This window comes from Athene cunicularia (genome assembly GCF_003259725.1).
Source record: "Athene cunicularia isolate RWA chromosome 2 unlocalized genomic scaffold, athCun1 chr2_part1, whole genome shotgun sequence".
NCBI classification, from domain to species: domain Eukaryota; kingdom Metazoa; phylum Chordata; class Aves; order Strigiformes; family Strigidae; genus Athene; species Athene cunicularia.
This window is the reverse complement of record NW_020799095.1, coordinates 46869887-46895975: the sequence shown is the minus strand read 5'-3', so window position 1 is coordinate 46895975 and position 26089 is coordinate 46869887. Positions and strand designations below refer to the sequence as shown.

The 26089-nt window shown below is 39.3% G+C and overlaps 1 protein-coding gene across 1 annotated transcript; it reads right to left on the bottom strand.

Moving 5' to 3' along the window:
* Positions 1–1230: 1230 nt before the first annotated feature.
* On the bottom strand, positions 1231–23770 carry EXOG (exo/endonuclease G). The gene is made up of 5 exons (XM_026842524.1): positions 23593–23770; positions 19916–20055; positions 17500–17576; positions 14450–14564; positions 1231–2726 (listed from the first exon to the last, which is right to left on the bottom strand). Exons 1-5 carry the CDS (start codon positions 23768–23770, stop codon positions 2268–2270), a joined length of 969 nt encoding a protein of 322 aa, XP_026698325.1. The 3' UTR covers positions 1231–2267.
* Positions 23771–26089: the final 2319 nt, after the last annotated feature.

The window sequence follows — 26089 nt, the reverse complement described above, 5'->3', positions numbered from 1 at the left end:
GTGGCTTCACTGTTCACCACCTGCTGTCATCCTCCAAGGGGAGCTGAGGAACACCAACCATGCTCAAACAGAGATGAAAATTATATATGGAGTCTAGTCTCTACAGTAAGCCATGAGGCATGAAATTTATAGTAACTGGGGCTTGCAAGAATTCAAGGGGTGCATAAAGCCCAAGGATGTACTGAGTCAGGAAGCAGCCCACCTCCACAGGAGAGTCACGCTCGGCTCTTCTCCTGTTGTAATGGCAAGCTGTCGTCAGAAAGGGAAGATAGCTGGAGTTCCTCACATACAGCCAGTGCTGTCCCAGAACAGGTTTTTTGCTACGGATGGACACGTATCTGTAGCACTGAGATCTGTTCCAGCTGTCTGTGGAAGGTGTGTGTGAACACTACAGGAGAGATCTGTAACCACTCAGCTGAAATGATCAAGAGCAAAAGGAAGGTGGAAGGCTGTATTAAAAAACATAAATAATTCAAATAATGAGGAAAAGAGAAAGACAATGCAAAGAGCAGTGACCAGGTATCTTTTCCAAAACGACACTATCACAGTGCCAAAAGGCCGCTTGGACTGCAGTGACGCACGCAAGAGCATCAAGAGGAACATGAAGTATTTGGGACTTTGTTATTCCAGGCAACACACACTGACATCTCCCACATTCTGCAAAAGGAGAGGTGGCTTGTTGTTTTGCAATTTACTGTTTTTGTTTCATTTGCTAGGATTAACAACCAAAATTCTGAGCTAAAATTGAAATGAGCGTTTCGTCAGGATTTCACCCAATCACCCTCTAATTTATGTGGGCAGCAGGCTTTTATGATGTCCTTAGCTAGTCACGTTTCTCTGGTTTTAAATGTCTGGATTTTGTAAATATGTTCTTGGCAAACACAAAGGTGTCATGGGAACCATAACTGCTTTATAAAGTGATCTACTTTTGGATACTGCAACTGAACTGAGATGATGGAAACTATACAGTTTTTAGAACATCCAGCCGATGATTCACAACATCCAAATAATGCTCCTGATTCATCCTTTATGAAAACAGCCCAATTCAGCTTGGCACTACATGACCCTTCTCAGAAACTATTAGCTCTCATGCTAAAACTACTGAAGGTGTTTTTATGGCATAACTCCAAATTTATATAGATTCTTACCATTAAAAAAAAAAATCTAAATCTTTCCAGCTTTTACTTTCTTTCTAGATGAAAAATCTCAGAGGATACATGTCACAGTAACTTATGTCTGAAATTCAGGACGTATACACAAATAAAGTACAAAACTAATGAAGAAAAATAATTTCATTAAATCTCCCAAGCAGATGCAAATCTGAACAACTTCAGCTGGTGCTGAAACAGAACTGGAAATGCATTTTTAGTCAATTTCTGCTTTCACATAGAAGTTGAGAAGTTTATAGACCAAAGACTGACACTGGACAAAAAAACAGTGACTGACTACTACAAACAAAAAGCAAGCAGTGCTCACCTCTCAAATCAAACAATATCTAACACATTTATCCAAACTTAGGGGTGAAAGTGAAATATTAAGCTTACATTTATTTATGAAAACTCAATCAACACTGGTAGGAACTTGTGCAAACTCTGCTGCTTTTTTTTTTTTTTTTTAAATTGCAGAATTCTGTATGAATGGAAGAAGGCCGTTGCAAATGACAACAACTGACATGCTGAAGCATCCAAAGCACACAAGGTCAGGAGAGGTAGGAGACAATCTGGTTTGGTTAACACAACTATGTAAAGACTGTAAGGGATTCAGATTATGTTTTACAGGTCTCTAATAAAAGAGTGTTAAATGAAATATTTCTAAATTAATTTTTTTTAATCCCAGAAAGTACCATTTCTTCTACAGCATCATCCTGAAAGACATTTGGAGGCGGAATTACATTTAAACATGTTCCAGTTATACTCCCAAGGTGTCTATTCGTCTATTTTTATAATATTCCTAGAAGGGATTCCATTCAAACCCCAAGTCTGACATCTCACTTAGAAAATAGCACAAAGCCTTTTCTGGAGTTCCAGTAATCTATTCATGCCAGAAAGGGGTCATTTTCATTTCCCACATCTAAGTACTGCAGCAAACCATGTGTGTGCATCATGTTACACGTGAATGAATGTTATTCCAAACCCATCAGCTTCCAAATGTTTCTTTATTGTTTTCACAATTCAAAAAAAAGGATAATTCATAGAGGCCTTGCTTTGTATTTGCTTTCAGCTCCACTTTCAACATACAAACCCCCAAACATCTTCTTGAACAAGTACTCAGCCAGCTTTTGCCTCTCTAGCTGCTACTTGTTTTTCCTGCAGTAGCTCTTCTTTCTTCTTGTGAAGCTTTAGAAGATATTCATCAGGCTCGATTCCTGCCTCCCTTAACTCTGACATGGCCTTCTCCAGTTGGTGCAACGTACGGGCACTCTGCACTTTTCGAGCAGTGATGTATAATGTAAACTCCTTGAAGCCCATCAGTTTACAGGTATCAACTTCACAGATATTTTTAACATCTTTGATTTTGTCCACCTGGGGGAAGAAAACTAAACCTGACATTTTTTCCAGATCTTCAATATTTACTTGGAACTCAGACAGCTGGTGACTGAAGCCTATGGGATCATTTGGCACCACAAAAGCCCCCAGTACCAAGGGCTCTGTAGACGTTCTGCTCCGTCTGGCAAGGACCACCTTGTACAGGTGGGATGGCACAGCTACATCATCCTTTCCGATTACCTGTGAAAAGGAAAGCTATGTTACAGATCTTATCAGTTGAGGGGGAAAAAAAAAAAAAAAAAAGAGTGGCTAATCCTACTATCTCTAAAAAGGAGCCACAGCATGTAACTACACATCAAATTCACATGCAGCATTATCAGACTAGAAGCTGAGGCGGAAAGCACCTGTATTGGGTGAGGCTGGAATAGATTTAATTCTCCCCACAACAGCCCTCAGTGCTGAGCTTTGTGTCAGTAGCTAGAAAGGTGTTGATAACACCCCAGTGTTTGTCTACTGCTCAGCAGTGCTCACACAGCATCAAGGCAACGTTCCCCCCTCACCTGGGGGTGGGCAAGATCCTAGGAGGGGACATAGTCAGGACAGCTGACCCCAACTGACCAAAGGGAGATTCCATACCATATGACATCCACTCAGCAATAAAAACTAAGAGGAAGGAGGTGGGGAGGCATTTGTTACAGTATTTGTCTTCGAGAGCAACCACTACATGTACTGAAGCTCTACTTCTCAGGAAGTGGGTGGACATCACCTGCTGATGGGAAGTAAAGAATCAATCTTTTGATTTCCTTTGCTTCTGCACACAGCCTTTGCTTTGCTTTAAACTGCCTTTATCTTGACTCACGAGTACTTTCCATCTTGTTTTCTCCCCTCCCTGTCCTGCTGATGAGGGGAGTGATAGAGCAGCTTGGTGGGCAACTGGCATCCAGCCAAGGTCAACCCACCACAACACCATTTCATTGCATCTCCTTATATAGCTGGTCAGGAATGAGTGAGTTATTTGATGCCCGAATCTCTCACTTGAACAGGAAAAGCTGGGCAAAGAACACTTCACTGCAGGGTTATTCAGCCACTGTTGGTAGAAGACTTTCCCAGAAGGTTCTCTGCCTTTCTCCTATAACACCACTGATTTTATATTATACTGTTAAGAACAATGATGCAGACAAAAGGTCAGAAGATTAGTCAGTAATTGCCTAAATGTTTGTAAAGATCCATGACAAGAAGCTCTGGTAGAAGAACAAACTAAAGTTAAATGTCCCAAGCAGATACAACTTCAGTTATAGCTGAAACTGAACTGGAACAAATCTGAAAACCACATTTGGAAACAGGCAGTCAACCAAGACCCCAGCTCCCTAATCCTTCTGCAGACATGTAAGTGTAGCTGACCTGAAGGGATGGTAGCGCTCTTTTCTCTTACTGCATCACACTTTTAATGCTTGGAAAGCGGTTTTCAATAACAGTGGCTCTATACTATGTTCCTGACCTGACTGTTCCAAATCACATAGTTTTTAAGATGTATTTCAAATAATCTGTAACTTACCTTCTGTCAGTTATTTTTTGTATCTCTATTACCCATACATGAGTTGCATTTAAAAGCTACGGTACCCAAGTAAGCGTTTTTCTGAGGGGTCCTGGATATAAAGAAGGGCATTCAATGACTCAGTATCTTGGAAGAGAAGTCTGACCAAAGAAAATGCAGCTATTTCTTCCATAAATTCACTACAATTCAAGTTAAAAGCTTACACGTTGGGTTTCCTGCTATGTCACTCAGAGCAGGATCCAGGAATTTTAACTGAAGCACAAGGAGGGGAGGATCAGGACTCTGAATTTATGTGAAAACTGTTAAAAGCTCACACATATATGTATACAGTAGACTGTGTCAGAAGTCCAAAGGAATATACCTATTGATGACAAATGTAATTTCTTCAGTATTCAAAAAGTGATGCTCATGCATGCATGTATCAGGCTTTTATTTTTTTTCTCCAATATTGCTGAACTGAATCTGCTGTGCTAACAAAGTATAGCAGGCTCACACATGGGAAATCTGAATTTTACAGAACTTCTGTATAACTGCCCTTCTAAAATCTGTAAATTTATTCTAATGGCAACAGAAGAAAAAGATGCAAGTGCCTTACAAAAACTACTTTATACATAAAATCCAGTAATTTGGTACTTTTCTCAGTATTTGCAATACCTGCAAAAGCCAAGACTGCTTGTTTTGATATTTTTGACAGTTTTTGTTACATACAGTTAAAATACAATTTCAGAGAAAGCAGGTATTATTTCTTTCACTGCCACAACCAATCACATTAATTGAAAGTATTTTACAAACTATGCCAGTATATCAGTTCAGACATGCTTTGTCCATTCATACATTCAGTATAACTCAATCACAAAAGAAACACTTCCTATATATGGAGTATTCAGCACTTCTGCAAAAGAAAATATGTTTTTAAAACTAAACTTTGCCTGTGGCTACTGAGCCAAGGTTCACATCAATCTATTCCAATAATTAACTTATTTCAGATATGAATTCTTTCAGCGCGTGAAGCGTGCTTTCTAGCTGTAGCGTCAGTTCTTTAAATGACTTGGTTTTTAAGTTTTACTGGTTAGATCAAAATCAGAGAAAGTACCTTTAGGAGAAAGGGGAACCTCTGGTAAAGAAAGTTTTTTTCATGTTTTGTACAATAATTTAGTAGTGATGTTACTACTGTCTCTGACAAACGTGCTCTAAGATTTCTTTACTCTGTTACAGATTATTTTTCCCCCCTTCCCTAAACTAGGCTATTTAATGGTTTTGCTGTAGTTTAGACTCTTTTTTTTTTTGTTGTGGAGTTTTCGTTTTTTACAAAAATGATCTTGTTTATGCCACCAATCTTCTAAATAAAGCTCTGCCTAGACATTTAACAGTCCTTGAAACTGGTAAGCAATAAATAAATGCCTTATGTCAAATCTACTTTCCCTTTCAACGACGACAGATGTCTTGATAGGGAAATCAGAGCTCCTGAGTGTCAAAGCACTTTGTATTTAGCATTCAGTGTGGGTGAAACCAGAATTACAGCTCCTTGGGATCAACGGCATAAATAATCAAATCTGACTGATGCACAGGTAATTTTAAAATATACTAAAAACTACGCATCAACACCCTGTTGTATCTGGTGGGTTAAAACTGGGTTACAAAATGAATGGTATTGGGAGTTCAACCTGTTTGAGATGGGTGGCACTCAACATGCAATGTACTGGGGGTAGGATGCAGGGGGAGCCAAGAAGCACGAAAAGCCCTGAGGGGGAGAGGAGTGGGTTCATAGTTCCATATTCAGCCAGATGCAGGCAGTGACTGACGCTGCTGAAGGCAGAAGGCTGAAGTTCCTTCTCTCCCCCTGAAGCAGGGCACCTGCAGATCCAGCACTGCCTCCCACCTCCTGCACGACCCCAGGGTGGGCAGGGCGGAAGAGAAGGAAGAGCCTGTGCAGAGCTGCACTGCACCCTGAAGCTGCTGTAGCGTCAAGAGAGCAGTGAGACTAAACCCTGTTCCCCAGATTCTCGCTGGGCCAACCATCTGCTGACCTGCAGCATTCCTGTGCAGTGTGGCCTGTCTTTTCCAGTCCTCTTCAGATACTTTTTTCCACATGTATATGTGCTAGGTCCTCCTTAGCTCGACTCCTTCTCCACACCTCCCACACACATACACGTAAGAGTCCTCTGTCTGTTGTATAAAAGACTAGAGGAAGAGTGAACACACATACGGAGCTGCTACAAGTATCTCCAATTAGGGGGTATATGGCATATGTAAAATAAACACATGAATGCATGTTGAGTGAGCTAGCAGAGTGAACAGGGGACTGGGTCAGGACTGAGCGGTTGACTAGAAAGGCTCGGGAATGAATACAGCTGCACATAGAATAGTTAGGTATGAAATGGAAGTGGTGAATGACTAAGTGGGTGCTAAGGGAAAACACACCCTGTTCTTATGTAATAATATGCAAATATATATGTATTCTATGCAAAATAATGCACATTTATGCATAGTATACACACCTGTGAAGGAGGGAAGGAAAGAGAGGACTAGTTCAAAACAAAGGAAGAGTTGCCCTTTTGAGAAATATAGTTCTAAATACAACTCAACTCCATACACGCAATGGCCATACATGTAATTTATGTGGAACTGAAATGGTACATAAGCTCTCTTTTGAGGGTTTAAATAGAATCTAAGTAGTGCACAGGCTTTATACTAGTCCTCTGAACAGCAGTAAACTACTTCTGTAATTACTGCAATGAGTTCCAACACTGTTAGGGACTGAAACAAACTTCAGCCTGCCAAATGGCCAGAGTCCACAACTGCCCTTCCCTTACACAAAACAGGGCATAAAGTTCTATCCCCAGCTCATTCTGCTGGATAAGAATACCATCAAAGGAGAGCGCCTGATTTCTCTGACAGAGTAAATATGCATAAGAAAGAATATATATGTTTTTTTCCTGCAGTTTAACACTTATGTGAACCATGCACAGGATGCATCACCAATAATTTACACAGCCAGTGTGACCCAATGATTTTTGTTAAAAAAGGAAATACAGTACCGCAGCACACCATAACATTTCCATCATTATGCTCTGTAATATACCACAATTTGCTTTTTATGGGAGTAGATACAGAAGCTGCAGATGAATGTCTCCATGGAGTTGCCCCACACACAGAGCTCAACAGCCAGGGAAAAAAGTGTGATTCTGTGTAAGTGAAGTTTGCAACAGAAGGAATAGGTAGGAAAACCAAACTCAACAATTCATTTCCGATTGCCACCTAGAGGATTTTCCTACCTAACTACAGCAGTCTGAATCACTATTCTGATCTGCGCCATCCCATTTATCTCAATGCCTGCCTAACAGAGGAAGATAGCATATGCTCCTATTGTAACAGAACAGCAAATGGGTTAAGATTATCCATGCACACATGCTGACTTTGATTTGTGCTAGTCTACCCACAGGCAGCAGATGATCTTTCAGCAATCAATGCCTGAAACAGCTATCTGTCCCAGCTGGAGAAGAGCAACAGTTTTTAATAGTATCTGTGATTAAAAAAACCCCTCATGCACTAATACAAGCAAGAAAAATACATTAATGGCCTGCTGAAAATCACTGCTGTCCCACATGCCTTCACACCGTGTTGATAACAGGCCACAAGGTAAATTTTTGTGTAATCCAGTGAAAATTTCCATTTTGCTATTCTTATAAAATTTTGCTTAAATCTTTCAAATTTTCAATAGCTTCATAACAGAAAGAAAAAAGCACTCAAGCTAAAAGCCTTCTTTTTATAGCATGAAATATATTCCTTTTCAATCATCATTTGTGAAACCAATGTGAAATTTCAGATACTATTTGTCTTTGCTGCCTCTATCAGTCCAACACAAAAATGTTAATTGCCCTAACTTTTTGCAGCTGCTTATTACTTTCATTTTTGCTTTGCTCTTGTTTTCTTTGGTGATCTGGCCCTAGGACCGAACTGGTGTTGTCTAATAATGCAACATTATGATAATGTCATTTTCAGCATAGTGTTTATTGGGTTTTATTACTATTGACATTGTTATTGACATTCCACAAATGCATATAAATTTGTTATACTCCTCAATGCCCAATTAAACGTGGACAGCTGTCATGAGTTCAGGCCATTAAAATGTGTGCAATTCCTGACATTTAGAGATGTTTACATATTGCTAAAACAACAAATGTGTTGGTAAGCAGTTATACAAACTTAAAGAGCTCACAGGGACAGATAAAGATAAGGGCAGAAGTAACACAATTTCTTAAAACAGAGAGAACTCTCTAAGCTTTGACAAATTTGCTCTCATCACTAAGTCACTGGATAGGGATTTGTCTTAAACTTGGCTTTCATTTAACTGTTCTTGGTTGTAGTTTTTAAAACTGAAGGAAGGACAAATTTGACAATATCCATGGAGTACTTAAGTATCACAATAAATAATGAAGAAATTTGCTAATGGCATCTAAGGTGAGTTTAAGCACATGGCATTAACTAATGTCACCTTCATGGTGGCAGTCAGATAAATAGGGGCAAAGCAGTCCCTAAAACTGACAGTTTGGAGTTTATGAGAAAGAAAACTCCATTCTTACATAAGGAGAAGAAAAGGAATATCTAAGGTGTAATGTTGGGACACTTGGGATTATATTAGAAGAAAACAGTGTTACTCTTACTAGAAACTTTAAAACATACACAATAGTTACCAGGTTTTCATTTTATACTGGACTTGTTACAGCTTCCCAGAGTGGTAAGAAAATTATCTTATTCCTACCCTTTCAGAAGAATTTTTGAAAGGAAGGACTTACGAATCTAAAAGTAGTGTTTTGCCACCTAGTGACTAGAAGATGAAAATCAACTGTGAAGAGAATTAGCAAAGGACTAGCTTTTCAGGAGCAAGACCCAGCTCTGGATTGGCAATTATCTGATATTCTCTTAGAACCTGGTAAACAGAAATCACATCCAATCATGCCTTACTTCCAGCACACACTGAAGAGTTCTTGCATCAGAGGGTACCATCATCAAATACAGTAAAATAGTAACTCTAGAAATTCCCTCTACACTCCAGCAACCGTTTCTTCACTCTCTCTCTGTATAACAACCAGAGTTTAGAACTAAGCCATACTGCAAACCAGAACTGACTGAAAACAAGCACAGACACAATTCTCTATGTAACACTACTTCCATCTACATCTGTCAGTAAAAAATTAAGACTCCTGTCACATTTCTTGATGGAGAGAATTCAGGGATATAATTCCTGTCACCCAAAATAAGACTGTTGCTTTCTCTGAATAGACATTTATTTTGTTTCAGTCATAACTTCAGGCATGAACTGACCAGACCCATCAGATATTTTACTGTAGATATCATTCCTGCTGGTAGGACCCCAGATTTGACAAGCCAGAGCTTTACTATAATTTGATACAAAATTCTGTATAGAAAGAGACTTTCTGGCAGTATAAAAAAATTCCTCTTGCTATCAGTATTACTTTATTTACTTGGTCATTGTGACAGAATTAACTGCCTTCACTCCAGTTTCTTTTGGATTTGTGTTATGCAGCACTGATTCTGTTGATAGTGTTTTTTTCCTCAGTATTTGAGAGAACTGTCAGATGGCATTGAGAAGAACTGAGGGGTGTGAAGGCAGACCTAGCAATACAGAAAATAGAAAACAATACAGATAAAAATCACAGTAACAATCTGCAACAACACTGCACAGCCAAGCGCTTCAAAATGCAAATGTATGTAACTTCAGGAAAATTTAATTTGTTATGTCTGGTCTGATTGCTATTGCCAAAATGATTTGGCAATAGATGCTAAAAATCCTAAAAAAAGATGTTAAAAAAAAAGATGAGCCTAAATACACAGTTATGGCATTAAAAGACAAGACACCTCAACCCATTTATTTTTTTTATTTTAATAAAGAGGGTGTGTCTATGCATTATGATACTGTATTTACATGATGACAGACTACTACTTCCACAGAAACCATTTAGGTTGCTTAACACTGATTCCACTACAGTCCCTATCACCACTCTTCCTATAACAAAAGGACCTTCAGGATGGGTACAGTGCTAAATAAAAGCAACCTCATAAATCTACCCTGCACCTTTGGTGTCTCTTCTCCTCCAGTCTTAACCCAGTGTCTATTACTTTCATTTGTACATCATGTCTAAATTTAGGGCTGACAGAGCTCTAGTCGTTTACACCAGCTGATCTAAGATCCCTTTGTACGTAAGTTTTATGGGACACATATAATGGACCTAGGTCCATTAGTTGCCTGTGTAGCCTTGAGCTCATTTGGAGCAGCCAACAAACTGTAATAATCCCCAGATTTACTTCCTCCTTTAACACAGATTCCTTCTCCTACAGTATCTTGGCTAGGAGAAAACTTCTACTATTTCTGAAAACTGATTGGGGAAAACCATTAAGTACTACCTTAAATATAAGAGGTGCAATTTGTTTCCCAGGGACTTATTTGCCACAGAACCAGATCACAACTAAGTATATCTTCTGGTACAGTTACTGTGTATCTCTGGCCCAGACTAGTCATTCAATTTTGACAATTAAACAGCAGACATGATGCCACTATGAACCTAGTACATCACTAAAAAGTACATGAAAATGTCTTCTTCATCAGCAAACAAAACGTTATCTAAACTGTACTTTCATTTGCCAAACATAGACAATCTTTAAATTAATACTTACTACGATGGAATTGGGAATAAGAAGGGTGAAGCATTGAGCGTGATGCAGTAGAATGATTGCAAAATTTATATTTCAAACTCTAGATCTGCTGACAGAGCAAAATCACTAAAGTGACAGTCACTGGAGAACAGTAAAAAACCAAGACAATGTCATTTTGATTTGGTCTGGACAAAGATGAAAAACCTACATCTGCTTCTCCAATGACACAGAAATTTTTCCTGTTGGCATTCTATTTTACATATATTCTCAAAATATGTTTTTCAGATACCAAGCACGGTCATCAATCTACTCTTTGCATAAAAGCCTCCACTGGAGACAGATGAAATGACAGAACATATCTGAGGATACAGCAAGTTCAGCCAATAGATAGAACAATGCTGGCATCTAAGGAGTTCAAGGTTAATTCCCTTTCTGGAATTAAACAGCAAATGGTACCAGAGTCCAAGCAGGAACTGGGAACAATGCCATGACCGATGCTCTGTTTTTCCTCTATAGTGATCTAAAAATAACCTTTTTGGATGTGTGATGAGAAAAACACCAGCCTGTAAAGCCATGGATACGTATTTCACCACTCCTTTAGCCAAAACCAAGGGAACTAAGATTGAAAAGAGGATCTGAAACAAATCAATGCAGACATGTTCACTGTAGTACTTCTGTGTTTTATTTTTTCCACAGTTCTAGTCTCAGAGAAGAAAAACACTAGAAAGAAGCTCAGCCTTAACAGTCACATTGCCAGGTTATAGGTTGTAAGTTTCAGCACTGCTGTGTATACTACAGCACTTCTCCTTAAACAGTACACAGAAAGAAAAAGGACATCTTCTCATATCAGCTTCGTAAGCCCAAACAATAGTGCCTAAAAGCCTTTCATTTCTAAGTCACTTGCTTGAACCTAGCAGAGTTCACTCACAAACCCCAAACCCAACAGACCACTCTACTCCATTCTGAAGTCTCCCTCCCCAACAGACAACTTCAAAGGCAAGCACAAGAACTTGTGCCATAAAGATATTTCAAAATAACAAAACAATTCTCAGCCTGTACTTATTTACACTTTGGAGTGAAACCAAAGGAAGACCCAAATCAAATAATTTAATACTTAAAACAAAAAAAATGCCTCAAATCAACATTTTACTTTTCCTACCTGTAGACAGCATTATCTGTACTTAAATAGAGCTTGAATGCAAATCAATTTACATTGTGAACCTCACCGTAGGAAACTGAATAAAGGCTTTATAAATGTGGCCAAATGGTGAAACGAAAACACAAATACTATCATGCCACCTTTTTCAATCTTATGCTGTACCAAAACTGTGAAACATTCATAAAAGACCAAAGCTGTCACGAAACCCAAAGATGATGAAGACATCTTGGCAACAGACAAGAACAGAATGATATGATAATCAAAGCAGCGTGGACATTTTGTGCCACTATTATTCCATCACCGTATCCTGGTATTTTGAATAAAAGCAGCAAGATGCAGTGACTGTTCTTGTTTTTACCTGTGGAATACTAAAATTTACATTTCAAAACCACAATGGAGAGCCACAGTCATTTTTCAGAAAAGGTAATCTTTCTCTTCTAAGTAAACACTTTCCCCAAAGAAAAAGTAGACAAAGATGACCAAGATTAAAGTGAAGCAGTTGATAGATGATACAACTGCTTCCTGGAAAATAATTTCCAGTTATAAAATGTTCAAGTCAGCTCAGGATTTTAAATTTTGCTATGTAAGACGAATATATATTTTTAGGGATAAAAAATAAGTGCAATATCCTAACAACTACAAGGAGGCAAATTCCAGCAAGCTATGTGCAAGCCTGGAGAACTCTTATGGTACCATTCTGCATGACAGTAAGCCAAAAGCTCAGCTTGAGATTGTTGAAACGGAACATCTCCCTCCTGCTCCCAGCTGTGTGCTTTTGGACAGATCTCATGTTGTCACCAGTGAGCACTGGAATTCTCTGGTGCTGCTCTATCTTTGTATGGCAGTGGAAAACAAGCCCAGGAAACAAATAAAAGAGTCCAGTACAGCTGGTTTGCTATTGCATTGGGTAATTAAGAATCTTCTCATGGAAGAATCTGACAGTCATAAGCGCTGGCAGACAAGAGGAAGGACTGGAAAGTATAATGGGCAAGAGTGAAGTCAGCACTCTCCCTTTGGGTGGCAAAGAACCATTGCCAGTCTACAGCTGACTTTGCCACTAGCTTATCATGTGGCATTGGTCATATCCCTTAACCACATCTTATTTATCCACTTGAAAATGAGCACAGTTGTCACCATCCTCACAAAGATGTGGTGAGAACTGAAATCTGGAACAGCCACTGAACATGAAAAAGATAAATTATTATTACTGCATTTTCATATGCATAACATATGACTCTTTGGAAAAAAATAACAACAAATTCCAAATCAAGGTAGTGATTTTGTCACAGTCGAGGTTACAGACATGTGCGGGTGGAGACATAAGGGACAGTTGTTCAAGAAATAAAAAGCTAACACGAAAAATTACATTCTATTATGACTGAGCTCCAAGTTCAATCAAATAGAAATCAGTTGTGTATTTATAATGGAGAAAGAGTGCCTAAATCTCATCACTGAACAAGCCGGTGTTGAAAGCTGAACATCTCTCTTTTTTTGTGTCTCATATCCCTCTGAAACAGGGGCTTGTTACAGCAAGCTCATTCACTGCTCCTCAGAGAACTAGTTGGACATCTGAATCACTCACGAGCTGAAGCTACAGTTGATCCAAGTACTTATTTACAGGAAGAGTGTTTTTTCAAGAGGTGCAAAATACAGCATTTATTATTTGCTTTAAGCTAGCTTTCATCTAGCAACTGAAAACAGCAATAGCATCTCATTACAGTAGGGGCAGAAGGTAATACTTCCTCCCTTGAATACCTTACTACTCTCAGATCCTACAGATGTCTAAACACATGCTTACAAAGACTAAGTCAGGATAAGCAATAGTAAATCCACCTCTCAACTTTACAGCCTTTCCTATCTGTCTATCAGTGATGGTTTCTAGGCTGTGCACGATAAATCCTAAAATCTTCACAGTATTTTAAGCAGGTAATAAAAATGGGGGACCAAAAGAAGAAGGGGGTGTATCAGTACCATGGACCAGTGAATACACTGCATTCACCTAAAACCTACTGAACTTTAATGAAGTCTTTCAATTGACTTTGGTAGCTCAGAATCTCGGCTGCAAGGCCTCATCTAAGTGATGCATATGGGACATCAGCAAAAAACTGCTTTTGAAATTAATGGAGCAGAGGAATTCCAATACCCTATATAGTTTTGAGAAACCCACATTAGCTTTGTATTGCAGTTTCTAAAATGTATCAATAAATGATTGAATAGATGCTTATACATCAACAAAACCCACTAACTCTCTGCTTAGATACTGTCATGTATTATAGAAGTCAGAAAACAGTTTACTGCAGATTGCAAACAGACATTTAACAGATCTCTCTTTGGAAATAAACCAAATTATTTTAAAATTTTACTTTTTCAAGAGTAGGCAGGAAAGAACACCTCTACTGAACTCATCCCAACTAGTCTTGGACATCTCATATATTTTGCATGTACTAGGATGTTCAACTGTTTTATCAAGCTATAGAATCAATTATAAATAAATAAATAAATAAATAAATAAATAAAATATAAATAAATAAATAAATAAAACTGTACTGTTAACCCAGCAACATATACACATACCTGGTAAGTAACACTCTTCTTTCCATCATCATTTGTTTGAGGCAAGGTCAGAGGTCCAGAAACTACCCAAACATCCTCAAATCTCTCAGTCAATTCCCGACAATACATTTCCATTCTGGAACATATTTGTCAGACAGGGTACAGTCAGCTAGGAAAACAACATAATATTTGAAACATAGTATGAAGGGCATGAAGAAATACTGACAGTTTGGGAGCATTTTTCCAAACTCATGTCATTGACTCACAAGCCAAGGAAGGTAAAACACAGGCCCATGTCATACTTTCCACTTGTCCTTATTTACAGACAGGCATGTGTAATCACACACATGTGAAAAATGGCCTTACCACCTGTCCTAAAAACCTGAGTTCTCTACTTACTCCCACACCTGACACTAGAAAGATACTGTTGATAAGTCACTTGGGATAAGTGAAATACTTTTAAATAGCATGTTGGTGGTATTCTTACTTTGAAGGGTTTTACCATGTTACTGGATTTGTATGTTCCTCCCTAAGGAATCAATGTCCTGAAACAAACATACAGCTCTTTCCACAGCTCTAAGTACTTAAGAAAGTTTCTACATGACATTGCCACCAAGTCTACTTACTGGGTTCTTTATATAAAACTGTTTAAAAACAAAGTAGTAACTCCAGAAATAGTAGTATTTTTGCTCTTTAAATTAACTGATTTAGTTTACAGCATAAAATATTTATCCAAATCAGGTTTCTGGATCACACCTATTTTACATAAAAGAAAAGACTACAGCCTGTCTTTGATCTGACATCCCAGATGTTATAGAAATCACATACAGTGAGCACCCATCGGTCCTTTACTAAAGACAGAGTTGCACTTCACTCAAACAGACAAACACAGCAGAACAAGAGACAGATGAGTCCAGCTAATCTGGCTGCCTCTGAAAGGCAGAGGTTTCTCCCCCAGCTCTGTCTCATCCTCGTTCCTCATACCTTTCACTTGGGCCACCTTTAGCACTCTTAATCTGTCAACAACCCTGAACAAAATTAGGATGGTTTTTTTGTGCTGGGTGAGTTAAATCAGCTCACACAAATGAGAATTAGCAGGAATGAGCCCCATGAATCAAAATTAATAGGAATGAGCCCTTTCTTCTCTGGTAATAGTGAGCTGCCATGTGATACACCAAAGCATTGACCACAAGCTAATTTTTTTCCTGCTGTTGTCAGCTTTGCTTCCAAGCAGCTCAGTTCCTCACGCTGTCTCATGGCATGGCAATACAAACACCACCTGGCACAAGGAAAGAACGGGAATAAATGCAGCGGTGGAGAAAAGTGCTTTTGATGGCTGCAGGGACAGAGATCAGAATACAGTGACCAAGAAATCACACTCAATACAAGACAGAAAATAACAGTTAAACATCAACAAAGAAAGAAGCATGCATGTTGGTGGGAAGAGAATGAGGAATAAATACCAAGGTGCAGTTAGACCACACCACTGAACCAATCTTATAGCTTACTATCTAACAGCTTGTTGACAGATGAAGTTCTGCTCTCCCTTTTCCTACTGCTCCCCTTGTCTGCCCCAGATGAACAGTCCTACTCCATCTTCCGTGATGGCTCTGGCACTGATCTCACCAGTTGATCCAATTTTCTAATCTGGCAGAAACATAACCAAGCAAAACATAATGCAAATCAGTTTAACTGGGTTAGCAAATGGAACTGACTTGCCATAGTCAGGCTAGTACCAGAGCTGGAACTGGGAAAGCAGAAAAAAAACATTGCTGGAGTGCGAACACCACTTTAAGAAATAACAGATCATTAACCTAAGTTGTGTTGTCTACCTGCACCTCAGAAGAAGCAAGCAATTAAAAAAAGGGAAAGAGTACTAAAACCAGGAAGGCATACAACAAATGTGAAACGTGATACCCTTAAAACTATTTATTATTAAGCAATTGGCTGACAAAACAAGTGGCACAAATACCTTGTTCATATATTTAAACTGTGAGGATAGGGTGCTGGGGTTGGGAGAAAGTGATAATAGCGGCTTAAATTGTGAGGCTGATAGTGCCAGAGGAAATTTTCAGACATTCCCCATGATTTTCTGAATAGGCAGAGATCCTACTCAAGGGAAATAAAGAGGGTTTCCAACCTTGAATTGGCACAAATATCTAGCTTTAGTATAAGGAAATTTTATGCTCAAATACCTGAGGTATTAAAACAATACCAAAAAAAAGTCTTAAAATGTTACAGCATTTTGTCTATAAAACAGTATAACCTTACTGAATGCCTCATATGATTTTATATGGATTCTTGTAAAACTGGAAAGCAGTGTGTAGTTGAATGATGATGTATTTTTGATAGACTTTTAGTACAATACTGTACATAATTTTGCTAACCTTCCCTTGAGTGGACCCTGTGAAATTTATCATTTTCCCCACCTGAGTCTTAACATTCTGTAAGTCCTATGCAAGAAGCACTGGATGAATGCTACTTTTATTAATGTTTTTTTCTGCTCAAGGAAGGACAGAATAAAAATCTTACACGAATAAAGTTTAAATTTAATCAGTCACTCACTTCACCTCAAAGCCGCTCCAGCTGGCACTCACAAGTGATGAAGAACCTGCCTGACTGCTGCTTGGAAGCCAGCACTTGAAGAAACACCTAAGACCTGAAGTAGTCATGACTCAGTGGGGAGCACTCAGTTCTCCAAACTGAACCAATGTCCACATAAAGAGATGTGAACGCTCTCACACTGGAAGCACTTTTTTGAGGAAGAGATGTTAAGACAAGATCTAAATCCCTTCCTTGCTTCTACTGAATCTTCCTTAAGGACAGAGATGTTAAGCCTGCTACCTTTACCCACATCAGCCAGAAGTCCTCTACAGTTGGACGGAATACAGAAGCAGTCATTTTACTGTTCTTGTGCTGTGAGGACTGAGCTCCCTTTCATTTCAGAGAAAGTTCCTATGGTGTCTATAGATAGCCTACAAAATGCTCTAGAATACTTAGATGTGAAGAAGCATTTTTTATTTATGCCACTGCCTGATATTCACTTAATTTACTTACAAGCAATTTCTCACCTGTTCCAAAATCCAGCATTATTTTCATAATTCTGAGGTACGATGTTAGACAGATAAAACGTTTCAGCCATAGCTCTCTGCATAGAAAAAGAAAGTAATATAATTTCATTGAAACATTTACAAGCTGAAAACACATTTTAGAAGTTTTTGGATCAGAATCCATTTCTATTTTAATCTTAGCATTATCGACTTAAAAGGTCAGATAAAACCTAAATCAGAACATCTACAAAATTATTTTGGATTAAGAAGTGCATAACTGAGGTGCAAACCTTACAAAATGTATCTACTTTTGGGGGGTGGGGTGGTGGTGATAGAAACATAGCACAAGAATATAAAATTCTAGAGGCACAGGAATTACTATGTCACCTAGTATCAGTTTTGCAATTCTTTGGGAGCAACTAGCTACTCTTCTTTTTGAATAGGAAGGATGCTTTAACTCATGCTTTTCATTTATTTGACTGCCCAATGGCTTTTTCTTTCCCTTACAAGGAAAGGTTTTTCTAAAACTATTCATCAATATTTTACAAATACATAGCATGCAGGCAATGAGATGATTTATGAGACCATAATGGTAAAACATCTACATATTTGCTTAGTTTTATCATTAAAAATTTTCATAAACCTCTCTGAACTGAAGCCCACATATCTCCAGATGCAAAGAACCTGGTGCTAAAAAACTACACATATAGAATCATAGAACAGAAGCACATACTGGTTTGGGTTGGAAGGGACCGTAAAGATCATCTAGTTCCAACCCCCCTGCTATGGGCAGGGACACCTTCCACTAGCCCAGGTTGCTCAAAGCCCCGTCCAACCTGGCCTTGAACACTGCCAGGGAGGGGGCAGCCACAGCCTCTCTTGGCAACCTGTGCCAGGGCCTCACCACCTTCACAGTGAAGAATTTCTTCCATCTAGTCTAAATCTACCCTCTTTCAGTTTAAAACTGTTATCCCTCATCCTATCCCTACACTCCCTGATAGAGTCCCTCCCCATCTCTCCTGTAGCCCCCTTTAAGCACTGGAAGGCCACTATAAGATCTTCCTGGAGCCTTCTCTTCTCCAGGCTGAACAACCCCAACTCTCTCAGCCTGTCCTCACAGGGGGAGATGCTCCAGCCCCCTGATCATCTTTGTGGCCTCCTCTGGACCCTCTTGAGCAGGTCCCTGTCCTTCTGATGTTGGTGGCCCCAGAGCTGAATGGAGTACTCCAAGTGAGGTCTCACGAGAGAGGAGCAGAGGGGGAGAATCACCTCCCTCGACCTGCTGGTCATATATGCAGGAAAATACAGGAGAAAAAATTTCTAGATCTTAACCCACCATCTTCATAGGTCCCGTACTTGTCAATACTTTTCACTTACTACTTCTTCAAAGTGAAGGGGCTGACAGAACTCCTTAGAATAATGAACAAACACTATCAGCACTAATTAAACTGTGAAATTAAATGTTTATGATCCTGTATTTGAAAGTTTGTATCATTTCACTGCATTTCAAGTCAGGTCCAAAATCTCTCCTGAACTGGTAGCTCATCAGCAAGAACTGCCCAGATATCACAAATAAATAACCACAGCAGAAATGACTGGTTCTTTCATCTACCACATGCCACTACACTGTCACTCTGCCCCACTGCACACTCTTCTGCCTAGCAGAAATACAAATTCAAACTGCTTCTTAATTGACAAATTGCTGCATTATGCACATTTCACAGGAGGATCCAATAAATCCAAGGCTGCTTTGTTAGTCAGCCAAGGCATTAGGGCATGCTTTTCTTATAGCTCAAATAAATGGCAGGTGAAGACATTTTATAGACTGAAAGAACTACGGCAAAAGAAGGTTCTAATTTACCTCATACACATTGCCAGAAAGGAAAAAGCCTTTTAAATCATCCAGGCAATCCCCTTGCCAATACAGAACAGTACTTAACAGCATCTTTGCTTTGCCCAATCTAGCCTTAAATATCTCAGCACCTGTTGGCCAGAGTCAAGTCATCATTCCCCGTCTCCCTTTAACTGAGCTTCAGAAGACACTTTCAAGGTTTGTTTGGTGAAGGTTATCACCTTTATTTTACAGGTAGACAATCTGACATAGAAGAGGTTAGAAGACTTGCTTAAAACTGTACTGTACAAGATATACTCACATCACCTCTGTCAAACAAGCTAATCTAGGTGTGATTTAATGAAGAGAGGTGTGTCACCAGAGGATGCACCCGATTTAGATGCCTGAAGCAGACTGTGAGAGCATCCTACAGGGCTCAGTCAGGAATAGACCTTGTAACTCCAAGTCCAGCTCTGTGCATCAATAATGAGATCATGTTCCATCTCAAAACAAACTGCAAAAGGAACATTACACATTACTTTTAAGGGTCTTTTGACCCTTTACAACTGATAAACACAAATTAAAAAGAAAGAGAAGAAATCCTACTGTTGAAAATTTGTTATCTCCCGCTGGTGCCATGTGTCCTCGTGACCATCCACTCCCAAGGTAGTCTTCATTGACAGCACTAAACATTAGAGGGATGTTAGGATCTGGTTTGAATTTACAGTGCCTTCGGTCTGCATTGCCTGAGGAATAACACACAAAATTGTTAGGTTATCATTAAACTGTCATAACAAGAAGAGAAAAAGAACTGGTTCTGTCATAACTTGAAAAATGACCCATGCTTAAGGATTCAATATGTTAATCTAAATTGAGCATTTTTCTCCTCAACCATACAAGAGAAGAATGCAGTTTAAATATCTGCGCTCCAGTCCTAAATTAATTTCCAGTACACATGAGAAATTATAACATGGTGTTTTATAGAGAAAAAACAAAACCAAAATATATTAGTCTTATCATAAATGCAGATTAACATTAAAGGCAAGGATGCTAAAGAAATAACCCAGTATAGATTCACTTTTTATGACAACGAAGACATACAGATCTTCACCAGCCGCAGTTCCATTTTTTTGTTTGATCCACTACAAGTATTTTTTTTCTTTTTTCAACTCTAGCCTGGAAGTAGAATTGGTATATCTTGATAAAGTTACACTTGGTAAAATAATAAACCCATTCAAGAGAAAAATCTTAAGTGTTTTATTCTTCATGGGCACAGAAATAAGTGTAGAGCTTTCCTGCTCCTTTCCAAGATTCTCCTTCTGTCTTTCCAGACATTTGGTAATTATGCACAAAAATGACTGTGCCTAAGTATTTTGTTAGACAAAACATTTTGGGGGGAGGATTGCGAGGGGACCTAACTTAACTGTTGGAGAGATGGCAGCCCACTCTCAAAGAGAGCCCAGCTGCTGTCTTTCCTGGGGAGCCTGTGCCTTCATCCCAGGTTTACCGGCCATACACCTATATTTGCATTCTTGAACTGTGTAGAATCTCAGTCAACTCCTTGAAAAAGATATTACTGACTGGGCTGCAACTTTAAGACCACTTCATCCCAAACACTGACTACTTCATTGGAAAAGCAATGGCCAGAAGAGACTTTCATGAATTATTCTGGCACTGACAACCTCCAGTAAGAGATCATCTTTCGTAGGGAATGGCCCAGGAACCAAGAACATCCATAGGAGCTCCAGTGAAGCAGCAGAGGCACGTGCAAAGCCTATCCCAGCTGTGCCTGTGCAATGGCTCCATGCAGGCAGCAGCACAGTGTGGAGCTAGAAAACAACTGGCTTAGAGCACCATCACTGTTGCCCACAATTTATTTTTCACAAATGACAACATAATTCAAAGTATCTACAGCATACTGATTTTTTTTCTTTATAAAATTCAGTGTGTCACCTAAGGCATAATTGTACAGATGCAATATACAGGACCATTATATAGTCTCTTTTAATTTAAGCATAAATCAGGACCTGTACATACCAGAGAACTTTCCTCAAGCTTGGCACTTTATAAAGCACTTCCTGTTGCAATACAACATGAGGGACAATTTCCAGTAGTGATCACTGCTAGCTATTAAAATTATTCTTTCTTCTATAGCTGGCTGTGTATACACACACAAACTGCACGCACTCTGGCCTTTTTGGCACATCAGTATTATCACTGAGCGCATATGAACCCTACACTTCCTTGTGCTCCGTAGTGAGAACATGGTACATGCTCTCCACTTGGCAGCTCTCTGAAGAACCCAAGAACAAGAACATGCAACAACCACAAGGAAGAAGGGGAGGGGTGGAAAATGAGCATGCATATGGATAACGCATCTCTTGGAAACCAGTGGCTATAAGCTATTTACTCTTCTTTGCTGACCATCTGTGCATATGTCCACAGAGGTGACGTCAAAAGAGAGGTGGTCAGAGCATCTTTATACAGTGCAGGGAGAAGGAAGGAGCTTCACTTCTCTTGTCGTTTTTTGGTAAAGTATGTGACATGATACTTTAACACAGGACTGATGCTTAGGAAGCAACACTGACAAGTTTCTTAGCGTGCAAAATGACAGAATTCTGATTTTAAAAAAATCCTATTTAATCTCATTATTTAAGACAGTGTAATTTATCAATTAAACTTGAAAAATTGAAAAATATATAGTCATTTATTCTCTGTTTACTGCTTTGATAAAAACAGTTAATTTCTTCTGTAACCAGTTTTGTATACCTCATTTACATGTCAAGCTAATTTCTTTCCACTATGTTTTTTAAACATTCGAGTTCTTATCACTAAAATACTTTTTTTTTACATCATATCCTTTCAAAACTTCAGGATATGGAAGGCTTTTGTGACCTTCCCTGAAAAACACAGTTCTGCTTCAAATCTCTATAAATATAAGAGCCTATATTTATATCCTATAAATCAGAGCCGAATGCCTCAAGATGCTTTAACTTGAATGTCAGTTGTATCTGATCATTTAGAAAACATTTTAACAATTCTGCTGTTAAGGCCCACTTGAAAGTAAGCCTGGAATTACTGCTTTCTTCTCAGAAAGAAGTGCAATCAATGATGCTACTTTGAGGTTGGTTATAAATATTTTCAGGATCACGCTTTTAATTTTGAAAGGTAATTTGAAGACAGTGATTAAGATATATTTAGAGGGGTACTGCGTTCATAAAACATTTTACAATTATACAGTTACCTCCATTACTAATAATTTCCCTTATAAAAACTGAACTAATGCTATAAACTTAATTTACTGTGACTGTATACCACTCATATTTCATTCACTACTGACAGCAAGAAAATCACTGAGTCTCTGTCTTGCATTAAGAAGAGAGGAGAGAGTATTAGATAATGCACATCAGAAAATACAACAGAACTGCATCAAAGTAAATAATGGCTGCAGTGAGCAGGTAATGCCCTACCTAGCTTTACTCAATTACAACTATTGATGCCCTTTGCTCCATTTTTATCTCACAAATGGACATTCATCTTTTCTTTCCATTCTGAGAAAATCTCTTTAAGATTGGTAGATGAAACAGTCTGGCCACTAAAGGTGTTGACTCCACAAGCATTCACACATATGGGGCAGTACTTAAACTGATATAAATTGGACCACAGAACTAACTATACTAGCTAAGAAAGCAAGGGCAAGTTTTATGTGCTTGAGTAATAACACTGAACTTTGCAGGTCTGAATCAGGTGAGGAAATTTTCAGTGTTTCATCTTTTCTCCATTCATGTTTAAAAGAGGTAAGCTAAGCTTCCCTCCTGTAACATGACTTAAAGAGTATTTACACCAACATGGCTATATTGATCTGGTGCTTACAGACTATTTCATAAATTCATAACAGACATTTCTCATGGAAGGTAGCTCTAGTTCTTCTTCATTCGTCCCTTTCATACTCAGCCCATGGGCCAAGTGTATCCTGAAGGCTTCAGGACACTGTACGTTCAATACCAGACTAGTCCCACCAACAGAAAGAATACTGAAGAGGCCTGCCAACCTGAAGTGACAGTTCTCTTTTAAATCACTTGCAACATCAGCCTTAACCCTGTCATGAAGCTGACATCCACCTAGATGTCTTCTGCCTCCAGTGGGATTGTGAATGGGTGGAAAAATCCATACCTAGAGATCACTATAGGATTTTTCTCCCTGCCTGCTCCTGGGTCCACTTTCTGTGACCAGCAAAGCCCATTCTGGGCTTCATAAATGTAAGTAAATAAATCTATACATACCCAGTGTCTTCTGTTTCGAGATATGTTCAATCACCCATCTAGGCACCCGTTTTGCCTGGTCATAAGACAGTGCATGATTTGTGTAACATCTGGTCTCTGTTCCAGCTTCAGGGAAGCCATATTTTTCCAGCAGAGATTCTTCCACTGGTTCTAAGGAGAAAAATAAACAGAAAGCCATCAAAAAATGAAATGTGATCACTGATGACATTAAGAAAAGCATCTCAGTTGATGTAAACATACTGTATAAGGAACTACTTGAGGCTACTGCCACAATTCCTAAAAAAATATTGAGCACATTCCAGTAAAACTCCTTTTAACCAAAAAAACTGTGCTTTCCATTCTGTCCTCACATGAGGATTTCAGCTCTAGGACTAACTCATCTACTCTAATGCCAACACGTATCTACTAAGCAATCGCTCTGGGCTGGCCTTCAGAGGAAGACAATCAGATATTTGGGGACAAATCAGGCAACAAGGAGTTGCTGACACAGGAGACCAACACTCAGATTTCATCCTTCAGAGCTGGAAATTGCATTCCTCCTCTCAAACTGAGATGTATGAGTTGAGCACAAGTGCAAGTCCTGCCCTTGCCAGGAATGTGTACACTCTGCTGAATGAATGAAAGTTTCTCTTTGAGAATATTTTTCTTTTTTTGCATGCAACATTTTTCTCTCATGAAGGAGTATTTACACGTGTTTTACTGACTTCCTCATCCTCCAGCCATCCGTTTGACAGCAACTCAAATTTTTAGAGCCATTCTTCCTGTGCTTTCCAACTCTCCAGTACTTTTAAAACCTTCAGGCTGCAGAGAAAACCATTCATTCCCACCAGGCCCTTGTGCCCCGCAGCAGCTCCCTCCCCACACCTTGCACCCCCACCAGCCCTCACGTTTTTTCCCCATGCCTCACAACCCTGAGAGCCCGCAGATTTTCCCCCCCGTGCCTCACACTCCTGCCAGCCCCCACGGCGAGTGGGCCAGGGCCTTTCCAAGCAAACAGTCACCACTCGTGCTGGCCTTGTCTCCCCGAAGAACACAGGGCAATCAGTAACTGAATTTAGTTATGGTCTGACTTGAACTGTGTGTTTAAACGTAAACATAACTATCTAGAGATGCATGTATGTATTATGGAGACGTTACCAGCTCACACAGGACGACTGCTCTCAGCTCCCCACTGCCATGCGGAACATTTGCAGCCATCGTGGCCACCGCATGAAACCGCTTTCCTCACGTCACCAACACTTCGGTGTGAGCAGGTACAGCAAGGGAAGCGGCGTTTCTGAAGCAAGTTACAGCCTAGCATTCCCAAATAACCTCCTCCCCCGCCAAGACTGGCGCGGGTATTCGGGGAACTCCCGGCCCCCTTGGGCACCCGAGGATGGAGGCAGCGGGGAGGAGGGTGCTCCGTGCGTTGGGAGCGGGTTTGGGAGCGGCTTTAGGGGCGGGGAGGGGGGGTGGGGAGCTTAAACCCCCACCCCCCCCATCACTGGCAGTTGCAGCTATGTTACAGGACTTCGTAGTGATACAGCTTAATACGCATGTAATGCTCTGTGCAAGCAGTTCTTCACTGGCAATAAGCAATGTTACCACAGTGCTGCAAGAGGCAACACCCTTAAAAGGAGGCAGTCATTCAAGCTAATTCCCTCTTCCCTTTGGAAGAGTTCTCAAATGATGGGTAGTACCAGGCCTCAGCTATGCCTCTGCAGCCATTTTGTTAGGGATTTTGGATAGCAAAGATGCGATTGAAACACTAAAACATTCTCCAGCTAGATGTCAAAGACAACAAAGTAACAATGATTTTCAAGGTCACACCAACAAGAAAAGTAATTATTTGTAATTTACTGTTTATTTTCATATACAAAAAGATAAACTTGAAATAGTTCTTTCTAGTTTTTTTCCTCCTATCTGTTGGGGTGTAGCTGCTTCACACAGGGCAAATACTACATTCATACTGGTTTATTCGGACACCCAGTGCAAAGCTGAAGCAGCAAAACTCCAACTTGGCAGATCTAATTTCAAACTTGAGACTCATTTCTAAAATACCACAGTAAAAAGGAACAAAGATCCACTGCAAATTCATGAACTATGATACAATGTTCTTTCCAAAATGTCTTCATTTCATAACTGCAATACAATGGATGTCTGCATTAGGCCATTTTATGTATACATTTTATATATATATATACTTTTGCAGAATATATATATATAAAATATATATATATAAAAAATCAGCACACTTCAATCCAAAAGGGGTTACAGCAACGAGCTTAACTCTCTGTATACTTTTTTCTTTAACAGGATACTTTAGTATAACTTTTGTTAACTCAGTAGTACAAGCTATCTCTGTTCTACATTTTTATAGCTACAAGAGTGAAATATAACCTACAACATTTACATTTCACATATCTTGGTATACAAACAGTACTTATTGAATTTGAGCCAAGGACCAAAAGACTCTTTAAAAATTATTTCACCATCTGATAGAGCTTCCTGTAATTTA

Bases quoted from the DNA above. Each gene is read 5' to 3' on its own strand.
- EXOG (XM_026842524.1), bottom strand. From the start codon at position 23,770: ATGGCTTTCTGTTTATTTTTCTCCTTAGAACCAGTGGAAGAATCTCTG. The intron at 17,577-19,915 runs GTAGGATTTCTT...TTTTCTATGCAG, and splicing joins GAGATAACAAATTTTCAACA to AGAGCTATGGCTGAAACGTT. The intron at 14,565-17,499 runs GTGAGAAATTGC...AATATGTTCCAG, and splicing joins AATGCTGGATTTTGGAACAG to AATGGAAATGTATTGTCGGG.